The sequence below is a fragment of the Mangifera indica genome, chromosome 11 (genome assembly GCF_011075055.1).
Source record: "Mangifera indica cultivar Alphonso chromosome 11, CATAS_Mindica_2.1, whole genome shotgun sequence".
Lineage (NCBI taxonomy): Eukaryota > Viridiplantae > Streptophyta > Magnoliopsida > Sapindales > Anacardiaceae > Mangifera > Mangifera indica.
The window spans coordinates 9,611,537-9,633,594 of record NC_058147.1 but is presented as its reverse complement, the minus strand read 5'-3'; the positions used below and the strand labels follow the sequence as shown (position 1 = coordinate 9,633,594).

At 37.1% G+C, this 22,058-nt stretch overlaps 1 protein-coding gene across 3 annotated transcripts; it reads left to right on the top strand.

Moving 5' to 3' along the window:
* Positions 1–737: 737 nt before the first annotated feature.
* On the top strand, positions 738–19,814 carry LOC123229221. 3 transcript variants are annotated; one of them, XM_044654877.1, is made up of 7 exons: positions 738–1,402; positions 1,855–2,658; positions 4,063–4,415; positions 17,118–17,329; positions 18,537–18,793; positions 18,929–19,107; positions 19,266–19,814. In XM_044654877.1, the coding sequence occupies exons 1-7, from the start codon at positions 1,141–1,143 to the stop codon at positions 19,347–19,349; spliced, it is 2,151 nt and encodes a 716-aa protein (XP_044510812.1). In that variant the 5' UTR covers positions 738–1,140; the 3' UTR covers positions 19,350–19,814. The 3 variants fall into 3 exon arrangements, with proteins under 3 accessions (XP_044510812.1, XP_044510811.1, XP_044510813.1); XM_044654876.1 differs by having other exon boundaries at positions 4,054–4,415; XM_044654878.1 differs by lacking the exon at positions 19,266–19,814 and having other exon boundaries at positions 4,054–4,415; positions 18,929–19,113.
* Positions 19,815–22,058: the final 2,244 nt, after the last annotated feature.

The following is a 22,058-nucleotide window of genomic DNA, read 5'->3' as shown; positions in this document are numbered from 1 at the left end:
ACATTTTAAAGGAGGGGAGAGAGATCGTTGGAGCATGATAATGCATTAAGAAATTTTTATCGCCAACAATGACACTAGGGATTGACGCTAAAGGGGGAAAAACTATCTTTTAAAACTTGGCCTATGAGAAAAATAATTTGTTTTTAGGGTTTAAAAGGGGAGATGGGAGGGGAGAAAGAGATCAAATTTTAAGGGGTTAGAGTTTTGTTAATTTTAATTATCCATAAATGAATAAATGAGATTTTTAAAGTTAAAGAACGAAAACTTTGAGACTAGAGGATACTTTAAGTGGGAAATAGTCCTCTGACCTTTCCAATACCTTGATTTGTTGTTTGGTGTTGCTTATCTCAAAAAGCAGAAACGTTGAATTCCAATTGTTTCTTCGCATTTGTAAGCTAATGGCAAGAATATCGATCAATACCTTTACTAGTTGTCATATGTATCATGCATTATGCAATCATGTAGTGATTGTTACTGTACTTTGACAATGAACTGACAAATTTTAAATTTGTATTCTTTAGACCATACCACAATGACAAATTTCTATATCTCATAAATGAAATTTATGTAGTGAATAGTAATTATGTTGCTTTTGTAATAGCTAGTTAATAGAAAATCTTTAAAGTACAAATAAATCATTAAAAAAAAAAATTGATATCAGGTACTAGTCGAATCATGGGTACAAGTTGGGAAAATTTTCTCCATCGAGATAGAGAGAAAACGAGGAAGGAATTTGTTCTTTGTGGGTATGAGATTGGGGTTTTCCGGAACTCCTCCGTCCCAACATCCCGTTTATTCAGACAGATTCAATACCATCACCACAGCTATCCAATTGTCTATAGCTCACTAGATTCACTAAATCTACCAATAAACCCGTTACTAGATTTACTCCTCCTATCCTATGGCAGTTCACTCCCTTAAAAGTCAAATGACTCAAAACTCAATAAAAAAACAATCTAAAATCAAAGCCCATCTTGGTCATTTCACCTTATTACCTTATAAATCACTCCATCCCTCACCTTTTCCACACGTCCGCCACTCCCCGAATCGCCGATCAACTAATTAAAAATATTAATTTCTTTTCAATTAATTGAAATCAGTGTGAGAGCGAGACGAAGAAAGAGAACTGACAATGCGAGAATGGCTCAGTACAGACCGTTGGGCCACCACAGCAACAACTCAAACGGCACGTCTTCCGCTGACCACGTGTCCATCGGCATCCGTAACACGACGTCGCATGGTAAACTGTCTCGCCCTCGCCGATCGGCACGCTTAGATAAAGCCGGTTGCAGCCTCTCCGTCGCCTCCGTATCCGTCTTCCTCTCTCTCGTGCTCCTTGTCACTCTCTTAGCCTATTTCTACATCTCTGGATATAATACACTTGTTCATACTGATAATAAAGGTATTATATTATTAATAGTAATGTTAATATTTTTGTTTCTTTTAATTTTTTTTATATATATAATGTCAGTTGCGTTTGGCTCTTGATATGATTAACTTTACTTTGAGACGTGGAATGATGTGATTGTTTTTAGAGTTATTATGTGTGTCTTTGTTTGGTTTTGTGGAAAAGGTTGGAAAAACGATAAGAAAGTAGATGTATAGAAGAATGGAAGTTTAATTTAAGTAGGGAAAGTAGTTGTATTAGTGCAAGTTAAACTTTAAGAGTTTTGAACTACTATTTCAAGCCAAAACAGCTTAGAGAATTCAAATGTTTCGAATTTTGTACTTATTTTAGCTAGATTACTTGTCTTGAACAATGCATATTTAATTCATTTTTAAATTGGAATTTTTGTGGCGGTTGGGGCTTTTTCTTGGATTGCTGAATAATTGTTTTTTTTTTTTTTGGCTCAGACACAAATAGTTACCATACTATGGATGGTGATTTGATGAATGAACTTGATTTTCTTACAAATGTGACACGGAGAGACACATTTAAAGTTCTTGGATTTGGCAAGGGCTCGGTATCACATGGAAGGGATTCAAGATATTGGGATAAGGATGATAGGAGAAGGGATGATGATTACAATGAGGATGAAGTGGAACGCTCTAGCATGGCTGCAAGGGGTGGAAGTAATAATATAGGTCATGTTCCTGTGAAAGTGGACAATGGCAACCAGAAGATTTCTAGTGATGATCAGGAGAAGGTTTCAGAAGGGATAGGAGTTGGTTTGTATAATGAAGCTGGGCGTGATGAATTGAGAATGTATGAAGCAGAATATGAAGCATCCCTGAAGAATTTGGGCCAATCAGGAAAAACCAAAGGAAATGGAAATCAGCAGTATGAAGATAAAGATTTTATGATGCAAAGTGAGGCTACTGATGTTGATGATGATTATGATAGTAATGCTGAATTTCATGATTCTCAAGTGGAAAATAATGATTTTGGGCATAATAAAGGGAATCACTCAGACTTAGCGAAGATCCATGATCAGGATCATATGGACTCATCCGATTTTCGTGATATTGGAATGCTGGATCAGGATTTTCCCAAGGAAGTCGACGAAACCTCCAACAAATCATTGGCAGACTCATCTATAAAATCTACAAATTTAGGCAATTCTGATACACATCACCGAGAGGTCAGTATTACTGGTGGTAAATCTACCGGAAATTCACGATCAGAATCAAAAAGAAAAAAACGCCGCAAATTTTCTGGTAATTTTTCTGTTTTGTTATGTATGTGTTTCTGATGCTATTTATTTTCTTTATCTATTTTCCCCTTTGCCCTTCCCTTTTGTAAAAGCATATCCTCTTTAACTGTAAAGGATGTGTACTGTATAACATGGTTTTTGTTTTGAGAATTTGGATGGAACTAGGAAAACAAATCTACAATTGTAATCTTGACATTGAGTTCATTGCCAATACTCATATAATCTTGTGTGAATCCTAAAATTGTATGTAAAGCCTTTTGTACTATTATGATATGTAGTTGTAGAGCAGCTGTTACTGGTTCTGAACTGTCTTCTAACCTGAACAATCATTGGCTTACTGTGTTTTGCGACATCTACATAATAACTGACATCTTGACTTATTATTAGAGAATTCATGCTTTCTTCATTCATCATAATCGAGAAGTGGTTGTTTTATGTATTAACATGTGTTTTGGTTTATGCAATGAAACCATGGTTTTCTTTTCAAGAATTTGGATGGAACTATGAAAACAAATCTTCAATTGTAATCTTGACATTGAGTTCATTGCCAATACTCATATAATCTTGTGTGAATCCTAAATTGCTAGTTGGTAGAGGCTTTTGTACTGGTATTGTATGTAGTTGTAGAGCAGCTGTTACTGGTTCTGAAGTGTCTTTTGACTTGTTCAATCATTAGGCTGCTGTGTTTTGCGGTGTCTACATAATAACTGACATCTTGACTTGTTATTAGAGAATTCATTCTTCATTCATCAGAATTGAGAAGTGGTTGTTTTATGTATTAAGATGTGTTTTGGTTTATGCGATGAAACCATTCACTGATTGGTGATGCTTTTGTTTGGTGTAAGTTTCTAAATGCTAGCTATTAGTTTTCCAAATTCAATGCTCATGAAACATTATTGAGACAGATGTTGACAATCCCCATAATGAATCTAGATCATCCCTCCTAAGGTCTTCTATAGATCTTGAATTTGAAAAAAAAAATTCTCATGTTCTCTAGAGTAGGCTCTAGAGGCCAAATTTTCTTATTACTCCAATTTGGAAAACACTGTTCACTGTCGGAAAACAAATTCATGTAATTAATTGAGAGATTTTGTGAATTAGTTAATTGTATACCCAATCCAACAGTTGAACAGTTTAATTGCATAGCTTGACAACTTACTCTGCTTTTAGTGTTTGGATCAAACAATCTTGATGCGTCAGAGCTTCCTAATACTGTTGGTTGGATCTATGTGTTTCCATTGAATCTTTTGTGATTTTCAGGTCTTGGTTTAGGAAACATACCATTATAACATCCTTATGTATGATGAAAAAACGTTCTAGTTTCTGTCTTGTGGTAGTGGTGTTTGGATGTTGTCTCTATGTTTCAAGTTATGCTCCTGGCCTGATATGTCATATTTAGAATTTTCAGGGACATGTGAAATGAAGTTCTTAAATTCTACTGCACAGCTTGTGGAGCCTTTAGAAAGTCGAAAATTTGCAAGATTTTTTGTGCAGTATACAGAAGTGGAGGAGAAACCTGATGGAGTCACTGAGTGGGAGCCTAGATTTGCCGGGCATCAGAGTTTACAAGATCAGGAAAAATCATTTTTGGCTCATGACCAAAAAATTAATTGTGGCTTTGTTAAAGGTCCTAAAGGTTCTCCAAGTACTGGATTTGACTTGTCAGAAGATGATGCAAATTATATTAGTAAATGCCACATTGCTGTTGTCTCATGCATTTTTGGAAATTCAGATCGCTTAAGGGTACCTGCTGGTAAAACGGTATGAATCGATGTGCTTTTTCTTTCTATTTGCATTGCTTTATTCTGAGCTGTATCTTTTTTGAGAATGAAAAGGTAAAAAATATCAAAATTTGTGTAAGTTTTGGATTATCGGGTTATGACAATAATGTGGTAGAACTTCTTTGCTTATTGATTTTTTTTTTTTTAATTTTGTAATTGGGCTTTTGTTCTGAAAAATTTTTTAATCATATGTAAAGAAATATGGAGAAGAAAAATATATTTCACTTTTTTCTTGTACAAAACTCACCAACATATATACAACTAGTATTAGCCTATAATAAGAAAATATATCTCTTAACTTAATTAGAGAATCAATCTCCTACCTAGAATAGGAAACTTATAAATAATTAAAATCCCTAAACTTTAGGAAACAAAAACATAACAGAACTATACTTTAGGAAATAACAGATTTCAACAAATGTCAACAGATTTCAACACCCCCATTCAAGCTGCGCAGTAAATGTTAAGTATGCCAAGCTTGGAACACATATTTTCAAACTGAGATCTAGGTAACGCCTTGGTGAAGATGTCTGCTATTTGAGAATTGGTAGGAATATAGTTTAACTTGATAACTTCCATTTCAATCTTCTCCTTGATGAAATGCCGATCTATCTCCACATGCTTTGTTCGATCATGATGAACTGAATTTTTGGCTATGTTAATAGTTGCTTGATTATCATATAACAACTCTATAGGCATAACATTGGGAACCTTTAATTCTTCCAACAACCTTTGTAGCCATATTCCTTCACAAATTCCTTGAGCTAAAGCTCTGAATTCAGCTTCTGCACTGCTACAAGAAACTACTGATTGTTTCTTGCTATGCCAGGTTACTAGATTATCCCAAACAAAAGAACAATACCCAGAAGTAGACCTTCTATCAAGAGGTGATCTAGCCCAATCTGCATCTGTGTAAATACTTACTTGCCTACATGCACTTTTCTTAACCAAATGCCCCGACTTGGGGTCATTTTAAGATACCTGAGTATCCTATACACAGCTCCCATATGTTCCTCATTTGGGCTGTTCATGAATTGGCTCACTGTACTAACAGCAAAGCCAATATCAGGCCTTGTATGAGAGAGATAGATAAGTTTCCCAACTAACCATTGATACCTTCCTTTGTCCACAGGAGGACTTCCCTCTAGTAATCCCAACTTTGTTGATGAATCCATGGGAGTTTCAGTTGGTTTACAGTCAGCCATTCCAGTTTCCTTAAGCAAATCTAGGACATATTTGCGTTCATTAATGCAAATGCCCTTCTTGGATCTTACTACCTCCATACCTAGAAAATACTTTAGACAACCAAGATCCTTGATTTCAAATTGTTTGCCCAAGAATATCTTCAACTTCTGAATTTCATCTTCACTATTGCCTGTGATGATGATATCGTCTACATAAACTATAAGAACGGTCATAAAGCCATTTGAAGGATGATTTACAAACAAAGTATGATCTGTTTGACACTGAAGATAGCCAAACGCTTTCACAGACTTTGTAAACCTTTCAAACCAGGCTCTTGGTGACTGCTTTAGCCCATACAAGGATTTCTTTAGTCTGCAAACTTTGTTCCCAAACTCTGCTTCTAAACCAGGTGGACTGTCCATGTATACCTCCTCCAACAAATCACCATTTAAGAATGCGTTTTTCACATCCATCTGATGTAGTTGCCAATCTAAATTCACTGCAATTGACAAAAGAACCTTGACTATATTCAGCTTTGCAACTGGAGCAAACGTCTTTTCATAGTCTATTCCATACGATTGTGTGAAACCCTTTGCTAGAAGTCTTGCCTTATAGCGTTCAACACTTCCATCTGCTTTATGTTTTACTACGAAGACCCATTTGCATCCTACTATCCTTTTTCCTTCAGGTAGTACTGTTAATTCCCATGTTTGATTTTTCTGTAATGCCATGAGTTCTTCTTGAACAGCTTGTCTCCACTCAGGTATGCTCAAAGCCTCTTGAATAGTTGCTGGAACAACAATATTAGAGATATTCATAGCAAATAATTTGTAATTAGGTGACAAACCTTCATATGACACATATTTGCTAAGAGGATACAATGGTCTCTCTCTACATTTTCTCATGGGTCTTCTTTGAGCAATTGGCAACTCATTTTCTGGCTGAACATACTCACTATCACTAGTTAGAATTTTTTAACTCTGATTGTCACACTCTTTTGTCTCAAAGGAAGTTTCATTTGAGGTAGAAAATGGAGTATTTGAGTGAACTTGGCCATTTGATCCTGGTGAGAAATCATGAACCTGTTGAGTAACATCTGGATTAAATACAACTCTATCATGCTTTGGCTGCCTTGAATACACACGAGTCGGCTTTTGGGACAGTGTTTTAGGTGACGTGTTTGATGAATTTTCCTAGACAGATTCTATTTCTTGGGACAGTGCGTTGAACTAATCAGTACCATTATCAAGGTTTATGAATTCTGTGACTTCTTAGGAATATACAAGACTAGAACAGTATTTTGGAGTTAGAGAAAGACTATTGAATGGGCTGTGAACTGGTTGAGTTGAATTATGACTTGGTGCTTTGTTATTAGAACTGGAAACTGGTGCAAAATCATTAAGAAACTGTAATTCACTTACCTCTTCCTCCTTGCTGAAAAAAGGTTGATTCTCAAAGAAAGTAACATCTATAGAGATAAAAAATTTCTTAGATGTTGGGTGATAACACTTGTAACCTTTCTGATTTGGGGAATAACCAAGAAACACACATTTAAAGGACCTAGGATCTAATTTACTATGATAAGGGGAATTATCATGCACAAACACTATACACCCAAAGACTTTAAGAGGAATATTTGACAATATATGACTATAGGGATATGCAGTAAGCAAAATTTGAATAGGTGTGTGAAAGTGTAATACTCTAGATGGTTGCCTATTGATTAAATGGACTGTCGTAAGGACAGCATCCCCCCAAAACTTTTTAGGAACATGCATTGTGAATAATAGTGATCTTGCAACTTCTAAAAGATGTCTATTTTTCCTCTCAGCCACACCATTTTACCATTTTTTTGTGGGGTATAAACACATGAAGTTTGGTGTATAATTCCCTTATTAAGACAGTAATCTACTAGAGATTTATTGACAAATTTTTTTCCATTATCAGTTCTTAAGATTTGCACCTTAGTTTGGAATTGTGTTTTAATCACGGAATTGAAATTTTTGAAGATCTTGGCCACTTCTGATTTTTCTTTCATGAGAAATACCCAAGTAACTCGAGTATGATCATGAATGAGTGAAATGAACCATTTAGCACCAGTCACAGTATGAATTCTAGATGGGCCCCAAACATCACTATGAATAAGTGCAAAAGGCTTGGAAACATGGTAAATGCTAGGAGATACAGAAGCACGAGTATGTTTAGATATCTCACAAATTTCACAAGAAAATTCACTAGGACTTTTATTAACAAATAAATCAGGAAAAAGTTTCTCTAAGTACAAGAAGTTTGGGTGGCCTAACCTGTAATGCCATAACATCACAGTACTTTCTTTATTTGAACTAGTCCTAGAGTGACTTTGAGTAACTACTTGCTTGGTGGAATGACATTGTGAATGGAAGGTAGATTCCGCTTTTAGAATGTATAAACCAGATCGCAATTCAGCAGTTCCAATCATCCTCTTCGAGATCAAGTCCTGAAAAATACAATAGGTAGGGTAAAATGTAGTGAGACAATTTTTGTCATAGGTAAGTTTGGAAACGGATAGCAAATTACAGTCTAAGTTTGGAACAAATAAAACTGGTTGTAAGGTTAAAATTTTTGAGAGAATAACAGTACCATAACCTACCACCTTTGAGAATGTTCCATCTGCTACCTTAACATTAAAATTACCTTTACATGGCTCAAATGTATTGAACACGTTAGGATCTCCTGTCATATGGTCAGTTGCCCCCGAATCTATAATCCAAGAACCTGGTTTTTCATTTTTAACACTCAAGGCACTGGAAAATGTATCTGACTGTATCATAGAACCAGTCCCAACAGGTGTTGATAAAGAGTGACCAAATAATTTTTGCAACTGCTCAATCTGTTCCTTGCTGAATAGATTTCTGTCACTGTCACCAGTATTATTTCCGCATGCAGAATATCCCTTCTTGGTTTGACTACGTGGCTTCCAATCTGCTGGCCTTCCATGAATTTCCCAGCAGGTTTCCTTGTAATGGCCTGGATGACGGCAATGATCGCACCATGGTCGGCCTTTTCTGGTTTTTCCATCAACAGGATTGTTTGAATTACCTATGGCTGCAAGTGCTGATGCGTCTCCACTGGTTGGCATTGACTCAGACCTGAGCATTACCTTCTTTCGACTTTCTTCTCTGCGCACTTCAGAAACCACCTCTCGAATGGAGGGCAGTGGCTTAACACTCAATATTCTGCCACGAACCTCATCCAGATTATCATTCAAGCCGATAAGAAATTTAAAAATCCTCATCTCTTCCAGGTATAATTTGAAAACAGCTCCTTCATCATTACACTTCCAGTTTAACTTGTTGAACATGTCTACTTGCTGCCAAAGGTGTGACAATTTATTGAAATACTCTATCACCGTTAGATCACCTTGCTTCACTTCATGTAAAACTCCTTCGATTCTAAACCTCTCCGAAATATTATCCTTATTTGAGTAGGTTTCCTTTACAGCTTCCCAAACTTTATAGGCCGTTTCATACAATAGGAAATTTTCTCCAACCTCTGGTGTCATGGAATTTATGAGCCAAGACATCCCCTTGCTGTTATCAGCCTCCCAAATCTTGTACCCTTTGTCTTTCTTCTTTGGAATCTCCACATCACCTGTGATAAAATCAGCTTTACCTTTTGTTAGATACCTGAGTTGCCGCCTCGCGTACGAGCTCTCGCCTGAAGCTTATGTTCTCTTCAGATAATGTAATTTCGGAACCAATGTAATAAACCAACTAAAGTTGGCAATCACTCAATGGAATAGTAAATAGCTCATAAAGAAATAATCCAAATGTGTTCATGCATTCATTAATTCAAACAAGCAAATCCCGATAACAAGGTCCTCACATTCAACTAAACAAAACACAATAACAAAGTCATTACATTCAACTGAAATTAACTTGGCAAACTACCCAGAAGGTGTTCCCATTTTTCCTAGGCAATTCTAGAGGCCTAGCGCTCTCCCACTTTTTGTCCCTGCCTTCTTTTCTTCTCTCTTCTTAATTCCCTTTTCTGCCTGCCTCCTCCCTTTTATTGTTATCCTCTGTTTCCTCCTTTTCTGCTGGTGGTCCTGCTGCCTGCATGCATGTCTTTTGCTCCACTCTTGCACAGCCACCTGTCTCCCCATGAATTGATTTGTTGTAGAGCTTGCTTCCCCCACGTGTCCCTCCTCTCTGCGCTTCCTTTTTACGCTTGGTGTACACTCGGGACCTAACATTACCCCGCCCATCGAGAGGCACCTTGTCCTCAAGGTGGAAGGAAGGAAAAGCTTGTTTGAAAACAGTGAAGGATTCCCAAGAATTTTCGCACTCAGGCAGATTTTCCCACTTTATCAAGACCTCCAGCTCACCCTGCAATGAATAACGGTGGTCCAAGATTTCCGAGGGTTGCGGTTTCAATTCTCCATTCTCAGCCATACATCCCGGGAGAGGCTGAACCGTTGTCAAATCCCCAATCTGTTTTTTTAATTGTGACACATGAAACACTGAGTGTATTTTAGCAGTAGGAGGCAATGCTAAACGATAGGCTGCTGTACCGATCTTTTCTAACACCTCGTAAGGTCCGTAGAAGCGAGGACTAAGCTTTTCATTCCGTCTTACTGCCAAGGAGCGAAATCGGTAAGGTTGCATTTTGAGGAAAACTTGATCACCCACTTGAAATTGCACTTCCCTTCTCCTTTTGTCAGCAAACTGTTTCATCCTTTCTTGAGCCCTCCGTAAATTATTCTTCAGCTCCTCCAGAATGATGTTTCTGTCATGAATTAAGTTGTTCACTTCTGCCACTTTGGAGATTTCTTCTTCATAGCGCAGCAAGGTAGGCGGTTCTCTTCCGTAAAGTGCTTTAAATGGTGTCATTCCAGTTGAGCTATTGTAGGTGGTATTGAACCAATATTCGGCCCATGATAACCACAAATTCCACTGTCGTGGCTGCCTGCAGCAAAAACAACGTAAATAAGTTTCTAGACTTCGATTAACTACTTCCGTTTGGCCATCGGATTGAGGATGGTAGGCTGAGCTAAACTTAAGAATGGTGCCTGCTGCCTTGAAGATTTCTCCCCAGAATTGACTCAAAAATAATCTGTCACGGTCCGTCACAATTGAACGAGGAAATCCATGCAGTCTAACCACTTCTTGTATAATTTTTTTTGCTACGTCGGCTGCTGTATACGGATGGCGAAGGGCCATGAAATGAGCATACTTAGTTAATCGGTCGACCACCACAAGGATAGTGTCGTTACCCGCTGCCTTCGGTAGCCCCGTGATAAAGTCCATCGAGATATCTTCCCACACGTTCGAAGGTATAGGTAAAGGTTGGAGCAGCCCCGCTGGACTTGTAGCTTCGTACTTCATTCGTTGGCAAATTTCGCATTCTGCCACGAAACGTCGTATGTCAGTCTTCATTCCTTCCCAAAACAATACCGCAGCGATACGTTTGTATGTCCGAATAAAGCCTGAATGCCCGCCGTATGGAGAAGAATGGAATTCAGCTAAGAATTTGGGAATGAAAATAGAATTTTTTGCAAGAACCATTCTGCCTTTATGGAGCAGCCTGCCTCTCCTGAATTCATATCCAGCATGTGAGTTGGCGTCAGCCATCAGATCCTGAATAATATGCTGGAGCCGGTCGTCCTCAGCAACCTCCGTTTCTATACTCTCTAACCCCACTGGCTGAGCTGCTGAAATGGCCCAGACTTCTCCTTCCATGTTTGGGTGGCGAGAAAGTGCATCAGCAGCTCTATTTTCGCGTCCCGGTCTGTATTGAATTTCAAAATCATACCCAAGCATTTTTATTACCCATTTCTGCTGGTCACTTCCGATTACCTGCTGATCCGTTAGGAACTTTAAACTACGCTGGTCTGTTCGAACAATGAAATGCCGCCCAAGTAAATAATGCCTCCACTTTTGGAAGGCCATGACTATTGCCATCAATTCCTTCTCATACACTGACTTACCTTGATTCTGTAAGGATAATGCTTTGCTAATAAATGCTATTGGTCGTCCGCCTTGCATCAACACAGCCCCGAGGCCTGATCCGGAGGCATCCGTTTCCACAACGAATTCTTTCGAAAAGTCAGGCATAGCTAGCACCGGAACTGACGTCATTGCTGTTTTGAGTTCATCAAAGGCTTGGCTGGCTCTTCCCTCCCACGCAAAGGCATCTTTTTTGAGTAACCGAGTCAGTGGTTCAGCGATTTTTCCGTAGCCTCTAACAAATTTCCGATAATACCCCGTTAAGCCTAAAAATCCTCTTAATTCCCTCAGATTTCTCGGCTGTGGCCACTCCACCATTGCTTGAATTTTCTTCGGGTCAGCTTCGACTCCATTGGCTGACACTATGTGCCCTAAATACTCCATTCGCTTCTGTCCAAAGGCGCATTTTTTTCTGTTTACCACCAATTGATGATCTCGCAACAGCTCAAGCACAGTGCGTAGATGCTTCATGTGATCCTCCATCCCCCGACTGTAAACTAGTATGTCATCGAAGAAAACCAAAACAAACTTCCGCAAATGGGGCTTAAATAATTCGTTCATTACACTTTGGAACGTCGCCGGAGCATTAGTGAGCCCAAACGGCATGACCAAAAACTCATAGTGGCCTTCGTGAGTTCGAAAAGCCGTCTTTTCCACGTCTTCCTCCCTAACTCGGATTTGATGGTATCCCGACTTCAGGTCTAATTTACTAAATATCGATGCTCCCGTTAGTTCATCCAAGAGCTCATCTATGGCAGGGATGGGAAATTTATCGGGTATCGTCATTTTGTTCAATGCACGGTAGTCGACACAAAACCTCCATCCACCGTCTTTCTTCCTCACCAATAAAACAGGGCTGGAGAATGGGCTCACACTAGGACGTATGACACCTGCTGCAATCATCTCGCTCACTATCTTTTCAATCTCATTCTTTTGGAAATGAGGATAGCGATATGGTCGTATGTTAGGTGGCGACGCCGACGGCAGGAGCCTAATGGCATGATCGTAGGTTCGCTGGGGTGGGAGTCCTGATGGATCTCGGAATAGGGTCTGATACTCTTCCAGCAGTTGGTTCAATCTCGGCTCTTCCAATAAGGGGGTTGTTTCCGCTTTTCCTTCCCTTCCCTCAAGTTCCAGAAAATATCCTTCTCCACCTAATTTCACAGTATTCACCACTGCCTTGAAGGAAGCCTCTAGCCGACTCAGTGAGGCTTCTCCTTTCAGCTCAGCTTTCTTTCCTTCCCAATTGAAAATCATAGTTTGAAGCTTCCAATTCACCTTGACTTCTCCCAATTTGCATAACCAATCTACTCCCAGAATAACATCTACACTTCCTAACTCAAATGGGAAGAAATTTTGCACTATGGATAGCCCCTGAAATTTCAGCTCCACATTGTCGCACCGGCCCTCTCCTCTCACCCTTCTTTCGTCTCCCAACGTGACTGCAAATTTTATAGGTGAAGTTGGCAATTGCAAGTCTTCTACTAGCTTTCTGGAAATGAAATTGTGGGTGGCGCCGCTGTCCAGCAAAGTCACCACTGTCCTCCCGTTAATAGTGCCACGAAACTTGATGGTCTTAGGAGAGTCTAGCCCTACAATTGAGCTAGTGTTCAAGGATAGCTCCATCTCCTTCTCTTCAAGATTCACCTCTCCTTCGTCAATGGCTTCCGTCTCTTCCCTTTCCTCTTCTTCCTCTGAAGCTATCATCACCCGAAATTGTTTGAAGCGGCACTTATGCCCTACGTAATACCGTTCGTCGCATCGGAAGCACATTCCTTTCTCGAGTCTCGAACGAAACTCCTCATCGGAAAGACGTCGGTAATTTCCTTCTCTTCTCACTGGCGTTGTTGACGCCGTAGAACTACTAGCCCCTCTGTTAAGCTGTTGTGGAATAGAACTGGGGACAGGATAGCTGCGCTGGTTTGAATAATTTTGAGCGCTCGGGTTGGGGCGCATTGGGCCGGTTTGGTTCGGGTGAGGATTGACTGAATTGGATCGAAGGGTGGGCGGGTTAAACTGTAAATTTGGACTACTGGGCTGGGCTGAGGGAAAGGTTTTATGGAAGGCTGAATGGGCTGGGTTCGTTAAGTGGATTGGGCGCGTTTGGGCTGGGTGTTGGACCTTGAAAACGGGGCGGTGTGGATAGCTTCCGGGTCGGGCATCAATAACCCAGTTCTTCTCTTCTATCTCTTGTGCCCTGATCATCGCCTCCTTCAACGTGGATGGCCGAAAGAGCTTTACCTCCGCACGAACTTCTTGTCTCAGTCCGTTCATGAAGGCTGAGAGTAGGACCTCCTCCGTCGCGTCGCCCAAGGGAGCCGAAACGGACTCAAATTGGCTGCGATATTCCTCCACTGATTCAGTCTGTCTCAAGGCCATGAGGTCCTCGTATAAAGACCCATCCTGTGCTGAACGGAATCGTACCAGCATCTCCTTCTTCAGTTCATTCCAGTCAGCGAAAGGTTGTCTGGTTTCGCTCCATTGAAGCCACCTCAGAGCCTTACCATCCATACATACTGCGGCAGCGACCAACTTCTCTCTTTCCGTCAAGTGATTAATGGAAAAGTATTGCTCGGCTCGGAATGTCCAACCAACTGGGTCCTCTCCCATGAACACCGGTAACTCTAGGCGTCGATGAACCATTTCACGTCGATTATTTCCGGTATAAGCATCGTCTTCATCTCTCGGTTCTCTTGAAACTCTTTCATGCTCTGTTTCCACCTGCTGTGTTGGTGGTGGGGGGGTGGGTTCTTCATTCGGTGATATTTCCGACGGGGATGCTTGTGGCTCCATCGGGGCTTTCCCTTTGCCGGAAGGTCCCTCGTCCCTTACAGTCAGCAGCTCTCTCAACTCCCTCAAGTACTCCTTCATGGTTTCCATTCCGATCTCCATGCCTTGTATTCGTCCGTTAACGTTCTGTATATTATTGTTCATTTCTCCTAACTTTCCGTCAAACCCATCCATTCTTTCCCTCATGGTTTCCAACTCCTTCTCCATTCCGTCGACCTTAGCCTCCATCCTCGTCATTGGCTCTGATACCAGATTTGTTAGATACCTGAGTTGCCGCCTCGCGTACGAGCTCTCGCCTGAAGCTTATGTTCTCTTCAGATAATGTAATTTCGGAACCAATGTAATAAACCAACTAAAGTTGGCAATCACTCAATGGAATAGTAAATAGCTCATAAAGAAATAATCCAAATGTGTTCATGCATTCATTAATTCAAACAAGCAAATCCCGATAACAAGGTCCTCACATTCAACTAAACAAAACACAATAACAAAGTCATTACATTCAACTGAAATTAACTTGGCAAACTACCCAGAAGGTGTTCCCATTTTTCCTAGGCAATTCTAGAGGCCTAGCGCTCTCCCACTTTTTGTCCCTGCCTTCTTTTCTTCTCTCTTCTTAATTCCCTTTTCTGCCTGCCTCCTCCCTTTTATTGTTATCCTCTGTTTCCTCCTTTTCTGCTGGTGGTCCTGCTGCCTGCATGCATGTCTTTTGCTCCACTCTTGCACAGCCACCTGTCTCCCCATGAATTGATTTGTTGTAGAGCTTGCTTCCCCCACGTGTCCCTCCTCTCTGCGCTTCCTTTTTACGCTTGGTGTACACTCGGGACCTAACACCTTTCCCTTTAATGTAAAGCATAACAGATTGTGACTAGGGCAAATAATTATGCCCATTTAACCTGTGGTTTGTGATGATTTGAGAACTTTGAGATGGATCGACGGTACTTCCTCCAGAGGATGAACCTTCAGAATTGACATTCAAAGCAATTCCAAATTTTGACATGTCTGAACCTGATGTATTGCCAAAGATGTAGTTTTTATCGGAGGAAGTAACAGAGATAAGTATTGCCGGGAAAAACAATGATGAATATAGCCGGAGTTGGCTCTGATATCATAAAGAAATATGGAGAAGAAAAATATATTTCACTTTTTTCCTGTACAAAACTCACCAACATATATACAACTAGTATTAGTCTATAATTAGAAAATATATCTCCTAACTTAATTCGAGAATCAATCTCCTACCTAGAATAGGAAATTTATAAATAATTAAAATCCCTAAACTTTAGGAAACAAAAACATAACAGAACTATACTTTAGGAAATAACAGATTTCAACAATATGTTTCACGGTTTTTTAACTTTCATTGTTGAGAGTTTGGTAAGCATGAATCATTATAAATCATGCAAAGGCTATTTTTACTTTCTACAAAAATCATCTTCTATGTTATTATCAGCACAATGAAACTGCTTTCCATGAGTTGTTATTCATGTTATCTAAGAGCCTTTTTATGAAGAGATGATCTTGGTAATGAACGGTTTTGCATTATAATTATTTTTATTTGTAGTCCATTTGGCACCAATTGTATGTTTACTGTGTGCAGGTATCTGTGTCTTATATGTTTGGTGTTGTATTATATAGCATGATGTCTGTTGTATATACTTTGCATTTTAATTTGTAAGCAGACATTTATGGCTTTCTTGTATCTTGATTTAATCTATATATTAGTGTTTCATTTCTTCTCTTGTAAGTATATTTTTTTTGACTTAGGGAACTGTCAGTTGTTCCTCCACTTGCCTTATTTGAAATATTTCGTAAAGGAATTATAAGAAATGGTGTGAAATAACTGTGAGGTCATTTGTTCAAATGCTCATTTTGTTTGTGATGAGGCGTCTGAGATGATAGTCATTAGTCAATCCTGAATGCAAAGTTTAGGCTTGAAATATGTATCAGTGCGGCAAGAGGTTTCACTACCTCCACAAAAAGTCAGTAGGAGCTCTTGTTTGACTTTAACCATTTTGCTGAAGATTTTGACTTTTTCCTACAAAGTTGGGTACTCTTGACCAATTGCATGTTATCACGGTTTCCAAAGTCTATTTGACTTGGTAATAGTCCTTTCTTAACGGGTTACATCAGTCCAGACTCATTGAGAAAATTAGCTTATGCAAGAAAAAATTGTCTGCAAGAAGATGGTGCACAGTATACTATAAATGAGGTTATGTGGAATTTGGAGGCATTTCTCTTCATCAGAAAGTGCAGTTCTTTCAAATAAAGATATTGTTCAGGCAGAGGATAGCAGATGTAGTGGAAGAACGAGAGCTAGTAAATGGAGAACTGAAATAATCATATCATGTATATATATTTAGGGATTCCCTGTTGTGGATGTCGGGAAATTCACTTAAATCCATAATTGAAATGTCACCTGTCTGGAATTTAAAATGAAACTTCAGTAGTCTCCACTTCCTTATTTGTTTACTCAATGATTAATTTGTAGTTTTGAAGATTCAACTTGTACATTATTGGTTGGAGTTTATTCTGCAGCTGTTTATTTTCAAAATATCAATCATAATACCTAGGTTATGTGCTTTTGCTGCTTTTTGCATTTGAATGGTCTTGAGAGTAGAGTGTATTTGGTCCATTTCAAATGCCAATTTACATCTATGATGTTTATCTAATGATTTAAGATGTAGATAGTGTCTTAATGAGTTTTAACTTCTTTCCAGGTCACTCGTTTGTCAAGGAAAAATGTCTGCTTTGTTATGTTCATGGATGCTCTGACTTTGCAAACGCTTATTTCAGAAGGCCTGATACCAGATAGAACAGGTTTTATTGGTTTGTGGAGAATAGTTGTTGTGCAGAATCTTCCTTATACTGATATGCGTAGAGTGGGAAAAATACCAAAACTGTTGTCACATCGACTATTTCCTTCTGCAAGGTGAGAACTAGAGTAAGCTTGATATGGATTTACTTATATTATATTGCAATTAATTGGTTAGAAATAGGCCTGTCCTGCTAGTTATTGGTAGTGTATTTCTTTTTCCTTGTGACAAAATTTATATGTTTTCACATATACAAAATGAATAGGTTTATGGGGTGGTGTCACTGTAGGCTTATTTTTTATTATTAAGAAGCTGAAATGTAAACTTTATCAGGCAAAAAGACTAGATTTAGTTGTGGACCTATAGTCCACAAAAAATAAAAAAATAAAACTGATGGAAATAAATTTATATGCATACTGCAGTGAATAATCATTTCTTAAGCAAATCTGCAGTAACTATGCTAATCAACTCAAAACCCTAGTGATAATCAGAATAGTGAATACTGTTACTATTAGAGTTTAAATGCTATTGTTGGGGCCTAGCATAAGTTCATTGGTTAACTTGTTACTGAACATCTATTTAGAGATAAGTTGTTCAAGTGGTCTTGTCTTCAAATCAATCCATTGCATAATGAAGTTATATTTTCGGTTTGTTGGCATGTTTGTAGCTATTTGTAACTGTAGTTGTGTTCTATCCCATTGCCTTTTGTTTAATGGGTGTATTAGAGCTTAAATGCAATTTTTGGGTTTAATCTATTCGATTAAGCTTCTGGTCAAGTAGCTTCTTACATCTGGGAATTTAGTATTTGTTTTAAAACCATGTATTTTGGTATGTTGGGATTTGGAAAAATTTAGTATGTAGACAAGACTAAGCCACACGTCTTGCTAGCTGTTTTTAATTATATTAAACAAAAGATTGGTTGGCAAACTACTTGCTTATGCCAAATATTTCATGTCTTCAAACCATGCTGATGTAGAATGGATGTTAATGATCAAATATCATCTTCAGTTACATATGCATGTTCAGGTCTTCTAAACAGTCATTAACCATACAAAGTGAGACTGGATTTATGGATTTTGTTACTATGGAATGATGTAATCCCTGGCAGCATAAAGGGCTAAAAAGAGAAAAAAAAAAAAAAGGTGGAAAAATTGGTTTTTCTTAATCATTTCATAAGTGTCATGTAGCATTTGTCATTTAGGTACAACCATTGAGCACTTATATGATATGACTTCTTCCTGAGATTACATTCCTGCCAATTAGGCGATTGCATATGAAAATTCCTTCTGTTTTTCTAACTTCCAACGTATGATATTTTCTCAGATATTCGATTTGGCTGGATAGCAAATTACGTCTTCAACTTGACCCTTTACTTATCTTGGAATATTTCTTGTGGAGAAAAGGTCATGAGTATGCCATTTCTAATCACTATGATAGGCATTGTGTATGGGAAGAAGTTGCTCAAAATAAGAAGTTGAACAAGTATAACCATACGGTCATTGACCAACAATTTGCATTCTACCAGGATGATGGGTTGAAAAGATTCAATGCGTCAGATCCTAACAAGCTTCTTCCTAGCAGTATGATCTTGTTCAAACATTTAAATACATGTTTAGTGATAGTCTTGAATCTCACAACCCCTCTTTCTAGCAATGTTTTTTCCCCTCTTACTATTATTATTTTTTATGTTGAGATTTACTTTGCGTTGTCTGCAGATGTTCCTGAGGGATCTTTCATTGTAAGAGCGCACACTCCGATGTCAAATTTGTTCTCCTGTCTTTGGTTCAATGAGGTTGACCGGTTTACTCCTCGTGATCAACTAAGCTTTGCTTATACATACCAGAAATTAAGAAGAACAAATCCTGGCAAAATGTTTTATCTTAATATGTTCAAGGTATAATCTCAGTGAAATTCAGCTCAGTCAAAATAAATGAAAATTCATATAGGCAGGAAATTACTTGAACCGGACTTGCTGTTTAAGACAAAATATTTGGAACAGATACCGCAAAGTAGAAAGTTAAATTTACATTGCCTTGGCTTCATGCATTGCAGGACTGTGAGAGGAGAGCAATAGCCAAGCTTTTTCATCACAGAGGAGAGGAGAAGCAGGCTACTCATCAACATGCGACAATGTAAATACTTTGCAACATTGAAAATTTCACCAGAAGCTACATTATACATTAAGATTGGCTGCGCTTATCCAGTTATGTACTGTTACCTCAACATGTACAAGCGGTGATTTCTGACACAATACAAGGCTTCAGTTTCGAAGAAAGCTGGGTGTGCAATATTTTCTGACAGTGAATACCACATGTGAGTTCATTTCTTCAGCCCTCTTAAGATCAATGCAGAAAAGAAAATTCATATATCAATTACCCAATTCATTTAAACATTCATTGCTTCCGTCGGAGGAAGCAGAGCACTCGATAAATCTTACTTCTTACACTACAAGTTAGTATTCTTTGTTCCCTTGTTGATTTGTGTCGATCTTTTGTTTGTAAATTTTGATGGCTTATTCATGCATGTATGATATCTGGGTAATTTGTTTAGGGATGCTGCATATTCAAGATTTTACCTGATGGATGTCCATATTTGGCATCATTACCCTGGCGTTTCTTGTTGGACTTTAATATATGTTGAATTATAAATTTTTGATTCTCAATTGCTAACATTATTTAACACTTTCATAGTTCATGCCAAATTAAAAACAGCTCAAGATTTTATACACGTATTATCTAATCTCATGATGACACATTATCTATATATCTAAATTGTGCACTAAAAATGTATACATATAATTTTATTTTATATATGTACATAGGACTCATATTTCATGACAAATTAAAAAATGGTTTAAACATCAAAGAAGATAAGAGAACAATTTCAGAGAATTTGTGAAGCAGACGATATAGATAAAGTTAAGGTGGAAAAAGTACAAAATATACTAAGAAATTTTTAACTAAATTCTGACTAATCCACATCACCCTCATTTTTCTACTATTATCCTTGATTTATCTAATTCCATTGAACATAAATTTTAATTTGTCACAATAATACTGCTAAAACTGAATGAGTTTTGGCGTACGAGTCAAGCTTCCAAGATTTAATTAAGGCACTTGAACTTGCCGTCAACAAAGTAAATATTTCATTGAATCACTTTATATAAAATAATTTTTGATTTTCTAAAAGAATTTTATTCATCAACAGATAAATGAATTTATTATTAATTAACGTATGCATAGGAACCATATTACATTGCATATTTTGTGTAACCCTATTCTAAATATAAACATAAAAGTGATGTTATGCACACAATATTGTGTATAAATAATGATATATTATTATATGATTGGTTAGTAAATACAAAAATGAAAAAAATAATATGAGAATTATATAATAATGGATGTTGAAAACTATGTTTATAAAAATATGCTTATAAAATTTGAATATAAAAATAATACAGAACATGTGTAGACATGTTTAAAATAACATATCGTGAATAATGCAATAAAAAAATATATGATAATATCAATTGTAATTTTAATATTTTTGATGGACCATTTAATTAAAACCAATATAGAATTTTAAATGCAAAATATTCAATTAAACATTTGACATAATATAACATAATACACAGCATTTTCAATTATAATATCTCAAATACATAATATGGTAAATTAATAAATTAGGATAGTTAATTTCTAATTTACCTACATAGAGATTTAATAATAATAGATGATTTATGTTCTGCTTTTATCATTTATAGTGAAGTCAGATAAAATTATATAGATGTTAGGTAGCTATGGCGATGGTTCTCAGGAATTTTTCCTTGGAGTTTTTTTAAACCTATGATTTTCCTGGTTCCTATCCTTTTGTTAAAGCTCAGATTAAATTGAGGCTACGAGTCCTACAAAGAAAAGGAAATAAAAGGTAGTGGCACACCTAAGATTTTTGTCAAACCAATATCAAACACTGGCTTGAGTTTCGGTCAAATAAAAAATAATTTAACTTAATTCAATATGAGTTTGATTTAAATAAATGATTCAAATTCATAGTTTATTGACAAAACGATATTATTTTATTTAAATAATGAGCAAAACTATCCAAATAAAAAATAATTTGACTCAATTTAATTCGAGCCATGAATTCGAGTTAAACTAAACTATAAATTCAAATCATTGATTTGAACTTTGAATTCAATTAAAACCGAGCTATAAATTCAAATCACTGATTTGAGCCATGAATTTGAATCAAATTTGAGTTAAATCGATTTGAACAACTTTTAGGTTGAGTTTGACTTAGTTAAAAAATGTGCCAATTTTCTTTTGCTCGAATTCAAATCAAATGAATTCAAATCAAACTGAATCAAGTTAGGCGAACTTTTGAGATTGAGTTGACTTAGTTTGGATCCAACCCTACCTTTATTACTCCGTTATTGTTTATTAATCAAACTATGAAAACTTAAAAACATATAAATAAAAAACCTATAAATAAAAAACCACCAATTCTTCAATAAAGGAAATGATGTAAAATAAATGTTAAGAGACAAAAAAAAAAAAAAAAAACTGTGGACATCTAATGATCGACTTAAATTCAATATAATTAAAAGTGTTTATATAATTCGTAATTAAAAATATTCTATACAAATTTAGAACTCAATAACAATTCTATCACAAGGAAAATATATAAAGATTTGCAAAAAATATTGTTTACATTTACCAAATTAGTAGTTGATCTTCAAGTTTTATAATCCTAAATCTAATTATTAAATTAAAACTTAATTATCTAGATTAAAGATACAAACGTCTCATTATGTATGGATAAAAATCCAATTATTCCATAATA

Coding starts and splice junctions, on each gene's coding strand:
- LOC123229221 (XM_044654876.1), top strand. CDS start 1,141: ATGGCTCAGTACAGACCGTTGGGCCACCACAGCAACAACTCAAACGGC. Junction 1,403..1,854: donor TGTTCATACTGATAATAAAG/GTATTATATTAT, acceptor TTTTTGGCTCAG/ACACAAATAGTTACCATACT. Junction 4,416..17,117: donor GGGTACCTGCTGGTAAAACG/GTATGAATCGAT, acceptor ACTTCTTTCCAG/GTCACTCGTTTGTCAAGGAA.